The sequence below is a fragment of the Phaethon lepturus genome, unplaced genomic scaffold (genome assembly GCF_000687285.1).
Source record: "Phaethon lepturus isolate BGI_N335 unplaced genomic scaffold, ASM68728v1 scaffold11233, whole genome shotgun sequence".
In the NCBI taxonomy this organism is placed as follows: domain Eukaryota; kingdom Metazoa; phylum Chordata; class Aves; order Phaethontiformes; family Phaethontidae; genus Phaethon; species Phaethon lepturus.
The window spans coordinates 37,284-48,831 of NW_010528381.1; the positions used below are offsets into that span (position 1 = coordinate 37,284).

The window sequence follows — 11,548 nt, forward strand, 5'->3', positions numbered from 1 at the left end:
CTTCCACAGCAACATCAAAAGAAGTTACGCATCTTTCAATTCACCCTATATTTGGTGATGAGGGTTTCCCATTTTGGCTGCTGCATTGCAAAATTTGTATCAAACGGTTTCATGACATCATGTAATTACATACATCACAGCAAGAACCCCATTCCTCTGTGAAATCTGCTTGGAAAGTTAAGTGTACAGAAGAAACTTAGCTTTTCTGTAGAAGCACTTCAGTTTTTCTTCACTGCAGAATTAACTTGCACTGTCACTTTTCTGTTTAGCCTTCCCATACAAAAATCCCTTCACCCAGATTACGGGGTACTTTCAACCTAGCTTCATCACATTATTCTAAGAGGCATATCTGAACCCAGGTGTCACTATAGTATTGCAGAAAAAATACATATCAAGTCATGAGAGCTAGCAGATCTCCAGTTTTTTCTTATGGTTCAGTAAGTGCAGAAGGATAGAAGCACTCTAACAATTTATTAGGAAAGAAAGAATTAGACGAGATTATCCTCACACTGAATGAATGAGAGATGCTCCCAGAAGCCAGAACAACGTACACAAGCAGAGAAACATCAGTAAGGACAAAGTAATTCCAATAGGACTTTGCTGTAGGACTGATCATAGGTAAACTGTAAACTAAGATGTCCTGTTCCTGATGAGACCCCTTAAATTAAGTAAAATGTTGTAAAAACGTAACATTTAATACTTGTGACAGATGTAGCTCTCGGTATTCTACAGAACAGAGTTAGGACATCAATCCTCCTCAAAACACAAAACATCTGTTCTTTTTGATTTCTTGAACTTCAACATTAAAATTTAAGAAAACATTGTAACTCTTAAAGCAGAACTCCACTGGACATACTACACTAGATTTGCACAGAACTTTGCACAAAGAAGTCCAATTTATGCTCTGCTACAATATTACCCATAGTTACAAAGGCAAGTAGGAGAATTCCAGTTCTCCATTTCATGATGGTTTAGCATTCTAATACTGGGATTGAGTTCTTCTGCTCAAAGAAATGCATACAAAACAGGTTAGTAGCTCTTCTACAGATCCTTTACTGTAAATTAAATCACGAATTGAATTAGGTGTTGCAAAAGAATCCAAGGTCAATAAATAGAACTAAGACCTTGACTCTGAAACAGCTTCTGGTGCACCCTAGAAAAGGTTTTTATTTTTTAAATAGGGCAGGTGTCATTGTTTAGATTTCCCCAGTATCAACATCGCTCAAACAGAGCAGGCAATGTGTGTGCCTACCTGTCAAGGCAGCTCCAGCGGTAAGCTAGGGATGCACACAGAGTGCATCTGCTTCAAGTTCAAAGAAACATTCTGCACAAAGGGGCAGTATATACACAAGAAGTCTCATGTTTCAAGCAAGCACCTGAATTTAGGAACTTCAGGACCCCCACTATACACATGATTCTGTGATGATTTGAACTCAAGTCACATAATATTTATCAGGAACACTGTAAGCACTTCAAGACATGGGAGAAATAAAGCCATGAAACTAGGCACAATGTCTACCAATCGAGGGAAAAACAAAAAACATTTTATTTGTCACAAGCTGTCTGCAAAATGGCAAGACAGACTCATTAAGAAACTCTTCAAACAGTTTAATTGTATTACTTCCTTTTAAAACTCTCTTTAATTGATGTCATTCAACTTTTCTTCTTTTTTGGATTATCTTATCTTGGCACTGATTCTGCAGAAAACATCACTCTTGGTTAAGCTTGGTTGTACCTAAAAAGTGCTCGGCCAAAAAGTAACCAAACATTCATCTCACCAGTGCAGAGATTCTAGTCTTCACACTGAAAATAAACTCCTTGCCAATGAAGAAAAAGCCAAATTTAATGTTTGCTACAATTGCTTATAAGTATCTGGGCTCATCTGGCTAATTCTTCCAACAGTTAAATATCCCTTCTGCAGAGTCTCTCTTTAAGAGCAATACACATAGTTCTAAACACTCTAAGTCACTAAGGATGATTGCTTATCCTGCAACTTACTATTACATTTCCCAGAATGTGCCCTCTATATAAGCATTTTTAAAAAAAGGAATATATTTGTGTGCAGCAATACTCTGAAGAGTGTAAAGAATACATCTGGGGACACGCTACACTTACTCAGTGCCTGGTTAATAACCTATAAGATAGAAAACTACCTAGAGCAGCATCAAAGAAGATTCAGTAGACAGCTTTAGCCTCTCTTAACTTAGGGAGACTGAGGTCACCCTCAAGAACTGCATAAGCACTTCTGAAAAGGCCATGTTCCCCAGTGAACAAAAATGGCAAAGACAACTTGCTTCACAAGCCCTTCAAGAGGTAGGAATCTTTGTGCATTAGGTCCAAACCTTGCCAATAACCACCCACTTCACTTAACACACAGAAAACATGGATATGCAAATTTATACACCCACAACCAGCTTGTGGAAAGTGTGGTTACAGTGGTCCTAAACTCTACAGGATGCTCCTGTGCCATTCCTGTAAGCAAACGGTGACCTTCTGCGTTTATTCTCAGCACTACCCAGAATTTGTAACTGACAACAACTTACAGCTGCAGCTTTCAGAAACATGAATTTATCTCCTCAAGTGGCTATTCAACACTGAAATAGAGGAAAACATAAAGCTGAAGTCTGTTAATAATAGCAGTATTGCAGTATTATCAAGGATCTATCACATGAGCAAATAGCCTGAGAATGCACGCAAAGCAGTGATTATCTTTCAAAATAATTATCTTGGTCATGCTGGTCTAAAAGTGGTGGCATCAAGAAATATCTCTAGAAAAGCCTTTTTTCCTCTTATCTTCTAAAACAATAAAAAAATATAACCCCACAGAATTTGTTAAGATTTAGCACTGAATAACATCTTTTTAATGGTTGAAATAAAAATACTGAGAATATATGTCTGTCTTATATTAGCAGAGAACTAGATTTTAACTTTTTAAATCTTTCAACTTTTCTAAAAGAAAGAGCAGTTGCCCAAGACCGTTGTGATCACTTCATTAAAAAACAAGCTTTTTTAAGGAGATGTTACTTTTGTTTGATTTAACCAGTGCTGGAAGACTCAGTGTTGCTTATTTTCACTCAAAATAATTTCAATTTCCACCATTCTCCTGCATCAGAGTGACGAGATGCACATGCAAATCCAGTAGCATGAAATGACCCAGATTAACTTGCTTGTTAAAAATATCTTGTTATAACACTGCAAAAGTTTCTTTAAAAGGAAATTCAAAGACACATCAAAAAAAACAATCTCGCTTTAGTATTTGCTGGGTTTAGGATCTGCAAGAAAGCTAGTTTAACCACTTTTTTTGATCAATTTTACTGATAAAGAAACCACATTTTTGCCAGCAACATCTGAAACAGCTACATGTTCTTCCTTTCCCCTTTGATTTCTGCAGCACCTTATTCTAGCACCACTTCTCCCGTGCCCCCGACCCCCTTCTCTTCTGGGTTCTTTACAAGCCTCTGATGCAGCTATCAGTGAAACCACAAGGATGCTCATGCGTACAGAAAGAGCCCTCAGCAAAGTGGTAATACATATAAGAACAAGCTTAACTTTAAGTCCACTGTATCGGTGACATGGACAAGAAACTCAACCCTAGAGTAAGCCTCGATTCTGGGCCACAGAGAGTCAGGTCTTTGCCACTGGTGAACTTCAATGAATTCTCCATCAGGCACTGTTTTCTGATGTACCCAAGGTATAGTCTAAAACTGAATTTTGTACTAATACTAATTATGCTGCAGATTTTAATCATCATCTGACAAAGCATCAACTTCTAGGATACAGCTGGGCTTCCATGCTCCCATGGTAAAGCATTCCCTTAAAGCACCAGATGTGACCAAAATATGGGAGGCTGCCACCACAAGCAAACCAAAACAAGCCTTATGGTATACGTCTGCAAGAGTTAAACCAAATGTGACTGAGTTAGGACAGATAGTATTTTCACATATATTAGCCTAAAACACTTTGAGCAAGACAAATTATTCTTTTTAAACTTCATTGTAAAACCACAATCAAGAAGCTTACAGTGACACTGAGGCATCCATGCTATGCTAGATAGCAATATTATATTCTTCCACAAAGCCGTTCAACTGAGAAGCATTAACCAGATTTTCTGTTTCTTCATTGACCCTTGCCTAAATTAGATATTCCTGTCTTTAACAGCAACTGCCCCATGTATCCATGTAACAGAGATGCAGTTTATGCAGTTTCAAGACTGCATAAAAAAAGCTGGGGGTTTTTTTGCAGAACTCAGAATATATTAGAACATAGAACAGCTCTTCATATACCCTTTGCGATAAGTGAGGAAAATTCTGAAACTTACTATATCTATGAATCAGGAGCCTAGAGGCAGGACTTAAGTTCCTCACATAACCCTGATGATTTCCTAAAGTACCTTATACATACCAAACTTTACAGATAAGCAATGTTAAATATTAATATCCCTTTTGTTACTAATGATAAATTTGTCTTTATTGAATTACAAGTAATAGAATCTATATGCCCTCTTCTGCTGTTCTACAAAAACACATTTTATGCATGTTCCTTGCCAGTTTCTATCTCAGGAATTAAGCGTAGAGCTGCTTTGGCTCTTTAAGTGAAAGGTATCTGAAAGCCTAATCATAAAGCAAAGTAGTTTTGAGATGAACCTGTAATGTGCAGTTCTAAATATATTAAAAGCTGACTGATGAAATTATTAATATCAGAAATACTGATACTGACCAACAGCTTCACTTAGTGAGACCACCATGCACTTAGAATTCTGCTTTACATTTTAAAATGGTACATTCACTTCTTGTTGCAATGGCAGATTTTTTTGCTTTTGTTTTTTAGGTTGTTGGTTTGCTGTTTTGTTTGGTTTTTTTAAAGTAAACTCTCTACAATGAAAATCTCAACAATAGCGAACTCCTGTTCTTCCCAGTCTACTTTGCCTCTCAGATAAGCAAATCTATCGGTATAGGACAACTTACTCATCTTTGAAATCTCCAGCAACATGTTAAAGCCCATTTCTATGCCATAGCTACATCCCCAGCCTGCGGTGCTAAGGACTTCAACAGCTCACAAGAAAGCTTACTCAGCAGTGACTACCAAGGGCATTCCTCAGACTAAGTCATACTCATCGTGTACAAAGCTTTAAGAGCTCACTCTTTGAATAAGAAAGAGAAAAGCTGAAGCTCCAGAAGGACAAGTTTAAGTCCTGAAGCAAATTCCATCACATGGGCACATTGCTGCTGATCTCAGTCCTGTGTCCTCCCTTCCTTGCCCTCCCAGACAATTCTGATCTCTGAAAGATACTACCAAAAAATCTACTCCCCAACCTTCATAAAAGGGTATCTGTAAAACAAAATGTAAATTCAGGTGCCGGATTATTTTTTTAATACTACTTTGATTTCATTTTTAACATCTAAAAATAGATCAACCACCTTACTTTAAAACACCAAAGTTAGCTGATAAAGCTCTTCAAAACCATTTACCTTTTAAATAATTGAAATACTTATTTGAAATTAAAGTATGTTTATTTATTTGCAAGTATTACTGCAATTTTAAAATGAGGACATTCTTTACGAAAGGAGGACAGTCTTTTAGAAGCTTGTCATCATAGTGAAAAATTCCATGGTGCATATTAACATGCATATCCACCCATGCATTTTTCTTCACCAGCTATTCTCTCTAAAAAGTATACTAACCATATTAATTAGGCCTGTCAGTACACCCAAAATTCTGTAAAAATGTAGTAAACCAGAACAATAGACTGTTTTCATGGCAAGAACATACACTATTCTGTTATTAATTATGCCGGGGGCGGGGGGGGGAGAGAAAGAGAGAGAAAAGAAAGAAATCAAGAGATTAAATACTTCAGTTTTCATAGGGGGAAAAAAAAACAGTTTGAAGAGAAAATTTCCTTTGAACTTGCAAGGAAAAACAAACAAAAACTAACAAAAACTATCAGCATATGGATTTGAGAAAAAGAGCAATGTTGGCATGGTGAGCAGACTGGAGGTTCACAAAAATATCTTGTCTTTAATTTCACGCAGCTTTTTTAAGAAGTTTTTTTGCATCAAGCTATGTTGCAGCACTGCCTGATAATGAGAATAAAAAACACCACCACAAAACCCTCTGCCTGTCACACTTCTGTTTTCCCAGTAATGTAAATGATAATAGAAGAAAACAGACAACCAGAGAAAATGGCAGAGATTAGAGAATCCTACCAGTGCCTCTAAGTAGGGTGTTTCCCATGGTTTAGCAAGTCCCTCCCACACAAAGTTACACCTACAGGTAAGCAGACTCTAGCAGGGGCCAGAGCTGTGTTGTTCCGCAGCTAGTAACTCTGCAAGCACTCGCTTCTCACAGGGCTACCTGATAGAGGTGTCCAGCTTCTTGACAACAGCCCACCAGATATATACTATAACACTCAGTATTTTCTATATACAAGAGCAAATAAACCATTCAGTGGCGCTCAATGAGAGAAGTCATTCAGATGACTGATGGAACTGCCTCACGAGCCAGCCAGACACCAGCCACCTGACATACTTCCCATGGGTGGCTACTGGCTCCCGCAGACATTTCCTTTGCTACTTCAGGTAGGGCTCAACCACTCTTGGTTCCCTGATCCACACAACCAGCTCTTAAACTCTCTCTTGGCATGTCCCTAAAAATAATATTCAAAGTGAACACAGAGATAAAGTAAATAAAAACAACCTCTAAGCAGTTTGAACTTAGTTCCAGCCCCATGTATGAGTTGCAGAACCTTTACAGACTGTTTACTTCTCCTTTATACAGTGGCTGGTGTTAACAGAGCCTCACTACTAGGCAGGACTTCCTGAGCACAATCCCAATTTGCACTAGTTTGCTCAAGTATATACTGACATTTTGCAGCAGAGTAAAGTGTGCATTCTAGAAGAATATTTGAAATATTTTTGGTGCAGACCCCTGACAGGCTGGATCCACATAAGCCAACCCCAACTCAGAAATGCAGTGCAGAGAACCAGCACAGCGCTGAAGCCACACAAGCTTTGCTCACTCAGCATCACTCAGAAGCAGCTGTATGGCCTTTTGGCCACCACTGGTGAATTCACACACCACACTTCCTTGCATTTCCTACCACTACAGGGCTACGTTTTGCAGTACCAAAATATTCTTTCTGTAACTCCACTGCATCAATACCTGTAAAATTACGGTTTAATTTTATGAGAGTATACAATTTCCAAAACAGGGGTTTATTTATCTATTTCACAAGATTTTCTCCAGCTTCTCCAAAAAATAAAGAGCTATCCCAAACCAGAGCCAGCAAGAACTTCACAATGGCTGTTAGAGTTAGCACCAGTGTTTTGTCTCATTTCTCACTTCCTTCATAGTCAGGTACAATATTTAATCAATTGAGACGAGCTCTTCTCACCTCTTGAGGAAGTTCCAGCTTAGACCTGTCATCCAGCCCATTAGAATGCAAGCCCATGAGGTAAGGGACAGGAGCATCTAGAAAATGAAGGAGGGATGCTGGAAGGATAGGAACATACACATGCTGCCACTGAAATGGAAACATTAGTGCTGTGATGGTCTCCGCCACAGTCATCAGTCTCTGATAATCTGAAAAAGACCAAGAAAAAAAAAAAAATATTTCTTTCACAAACATTTTTAAGTAAATGAATTTAAGTTAAAGAAATGAGAACTTGCTTTAAAACAGAAGCCACAAAACCCAGTACTAGCTGAGCGGCATCTTAATGAAAGCCCAGACTCATACACCCAAGCACATTTTGCTGAAACAACAGACAGAGCTCAATGCAAAGTAGGTCATTCTACAAGTCATATGGAAATGAGCAAATTGAGTCTTAGCATGCATTAAGTCACCCTCTGCTACCTATACCAGGGTTACCAGGAACACCAGTTTGAGTATGGAAGCAGTACTGTAATCGGCTAAGAAACACATCAGAAATAATTTCTCTTCTCTGTGCTTATGGTTTTCTATGGAAGCCTTGGATGAAACCCAAGGCATCTGGTATCTCTCAGATAGACATTTAAACATTCTTTTAAAAAATGTTTACAAAGCATGCTGTATAGTAGCCAACTCAACAGTGCGACTGAAATAACTGTGTAGAAAATAAAAAGGATCAGCTTTGTTTATCCTTTGCAATGTATGACCAAAGTCTCAGTTCAATGCAAAACCAACTCATCTCCTCCCAGAATTTAACAGCAGTGCAAATGCACCTGTGCAACACGCATACCAAAAGATCTTTTTATTCAGCAGCTGATGGCTAGAGCAGTTAACATTGCAGTATGTTAGGCCAACACCTCACCCTCCTCTTTTATACTACAGAATCATCTTTAATGTTTTTTTTGTATCTATGCACCGTAAAGGAAACGGCGACACCAGGTGAAGTCAAGAGCGTGTGGTCTAATACAACTGCTGAAACATTCAGACTGCTTTCAAGCTGCCAGGCTGGAAAGAGTATACAACAAGCTCACAAGACTAAGACAATTCCTACCTTCAGTCAAGCTATAAACATAGTACAAACTGGAAACATAGGATGCCTTTTTCATGATAGCAACAATATCCAACTGCAGCCAGGCAAGGCAGGGGGAAAAAGGAGGAAGAAAAAAATCAGTATCCTTCATATGTGTGTTGAGGTGTGGGGTATGCATGTCTTCTAACATGTTCATAAAACTACAGACACTATGAAATTGGAAAAGATGCGCAGGTTCAGGTGTTGAGGTTTCTGAAGCTGCTGCACACTGCTGCAGAGTTCAGATGAAAACTGCAAAAATAACATTTGTTCTAAACAAACACTCTGGAGAAAATTAAGCTTAACTGTGCACTTTCTAAGGTTATCTTTATTAATTCTATCCTTTAGCTATCCTCTACTCAGAGTTCAGATAGCTAAAGATAGAGGGCCAAGAAATTCAGTTCATGGCATTTATGATTAATTTTGTTTGAAGACAAAGTGGCAGAGAGTTTGGAATCTGCAAAGAGTCCCACAACCCAAGAGGAACTCAGCTCAGGTTTTGCTAACATCAGTCATAATTCTCCAATATAGGCTTTTGATTTTTCTTTTCGGCTCAAGCTCTGCTGGCGGAAAAGGTTACTGCACAGAGCTATCTGTCACTGCCTCACAGTAGATCTACTGTGACTGAAGGAGATTTCAATCAAAACAAGCAAGAATAGCTTAAACAGTTTAAAGTTGTTGCCAAAAGCTTACACGTTAGGGAACAATCAACAAACATCACCAGCAGCACTCCCCTATTCTGCCTGGGCACCAGTTTCTGCCTACACAATTACATACTGGTTTACAACTTTAATCACAGCCTGACTGCAAAGAAGTGATGAATTAATGATAAGCTTTGGGAAGAAAAGAACCCATTCCATACCCTATTTTCTTTAGCTTTAAAAGGAACTTTAAATGTAGCCATAGATACACAAACATTCCAGCTGCTAAGTATTCAGCTTGTTTATTTGAAAGAACAAGTCTCAGAATAGAAACAGTGTTTTCCTACTACACAAAATCCCCCTGTCTAATCCTGCTGGCTAATTTAAATACAACTTCTCTCTCTGTCATTAAGCTAACTTTAGTATTAGCCTTTCAAATTAATTACAAAGTAACATCAATAATTCAGAATTTTTATCCCCTAAGCAGCTACCTCCTGCAACTGAGTTATCTGCAAATGCAGCTCTCTGATCCTGGATACCCACATGGCTTAAGCCATTCCCAACTATTTAGCCTGCACAGTCGCAGCCTGCAAGTAATAATGGCTACATTTTGCGGGCTTTATGCACGTCAGGAGCTGTTGGCAAAAGGCAAGGACAAAGGCAAGAAGCCTGCAAACTTAACAAAATATTTAGGTTGTTTTGGTTTAAGTTACACCTATCCTGAGAGGGTATAGAGTTTTTCTAGTTTTAAAAAAGAAGAAAGGAGCATACTTCTAGTACCAAAGAATTACAAAAAATCTAAAAATAATAACAACAAAAAGTTTAAAAGAGGGGAAAAGTGCTTCAGTAGTGGTCTTGGTCTTGTTTTTGAAACCAGAACATGCTTATTCTGGTGCAAATGACAAGTCTTTTGGCCTTGTATTGTACAAAAGCTCTGGTAGGGAAAAAATGATATACCACTAGTGTGCTATTAGTTTGGAAAGTAGTTAACTGATCACTGTGCAAGGTAAACAAAATCCACTACTTTTTAACATGGCCACTCAAGAACACAGAAAAAGGCTGATTAGTTCTTCTAACCAATTACTGCAGGTAAAATACATTATCCCTTAAAGCGTGTATAAGAAGTTATTTACACTAGTATTTATCTGTATCTAGTATATCTAGACATTTTTGTTGACCTATAAAAAGCAAGTAAATCCAGGAAAAAGAAGAATTGAAGGATCTTGGGTCTAGAAAGAGAGGAGCAGGATGGGAAGAAGGTGGCAGTTCTAAGAACCATGATTCCACCTCTCCATTCTCATATCCTACCAGAGAGAAGTCTATCTCTATTTTCTACAGAAATTGTAATGGTTTTAAATTTGGCCAAGTCAAACATGATCACATTCTGGAATATTTTTTCCTTCTAATCTTCCTGCTTCACAGTTGACAATGAAATACTGTTGTATTTGTCAAGTCATTTCCATTCCACATGGAACTCCCACATTGCTGCTATAAGGCAGAGAGTTGCCCCTACAGTGGTGGACCATTACCACAGATGTAGATATCTTCAGAAAGTATATGGATAAACCAGAAAGATAGGCTACTTGCCAGGATGAAGCTTCTCTTCAACCTGAAGGGGAACAGAGGGGAAAAAATTGTATACACAGTTCCTATGGACAGGTAGCATGCAATGCAGTTGAGCCACCGGAATAAAGCCTTGCCCTGGAGAGTTCGCTTTAGGCATGCCTGTTCATAGCAGAAAGCACAGTATAAAAGAAACCTTTTCCAACAAATTTTTCTGACCACAGGTATTCAGTATGTTCGACTCCATAGAGAAAACACACATTTCTTTAATTGGGCCTTTTACTGCAGTTACAGGTTTTCTGAAGTAAGAAAGAACTGTGGTTAGTAGCAGCAGTGGGTCAAAGTACTTCCTATTCGTGTTCACTTCTGTGTCTGACAGGCTGGTTAAAGATGCCTGCAACAAGCAGCACATTTCCTAAACCACTGGAGGCATAAGAAGAAAATGTCCTACATAAGAGATTAGAGTTGGGCAACACAGGACTAATACTGCAAAGAAATAAAAACTAATATTTTAAATCTCCAGAGTGAACGTAATTTTAAGCAAGTGAAACAAAAGATGGGGAGGAGTGATTCAAAAGCAAAGCAGAAAAAACACCCCCACCTTTATTTGTACTTTAAAATGGCAGCAGACAGCAAATACCCAGAAAATAGAAACTGTTGAGGATCACAGTCTGTGGCAGTGGCACATTACATTTCTCCTTTTATTGTTTTTTGCTGTTTAGAAAATCACTTCCAGGGAGATTTCACAGCTGTCTTAATTCAGTGCACACTTTCCAGAAGAGCTCTAGGTGCTCTGTAGAGATAAGGAGTAAGTCTGTTTCACAGATACAAGAGCAACATAAATTGCAGGAA

General features: G+C 38.4%; 1 protein-coding gene across 1 annotated transcript in view; it reads right to left on the reverse strand.

The window, feature by feature from the left end:
* Positions 1 to 11,548, reverse strand: part of LOC104618139 (DENN domain-containing protein 5A-like) — a 48,371-nt gene that overhangs the window by 28,226 nt on the left and 8,597 nt on the right. Inside the window, 1 exon segment of the mRNA XM_010283661.1 lies at positions 7,391 to 7,578. Coding sequence (XP_010281963.1) covers positions 7,391 to 7,578 — 188 coding nt within the window.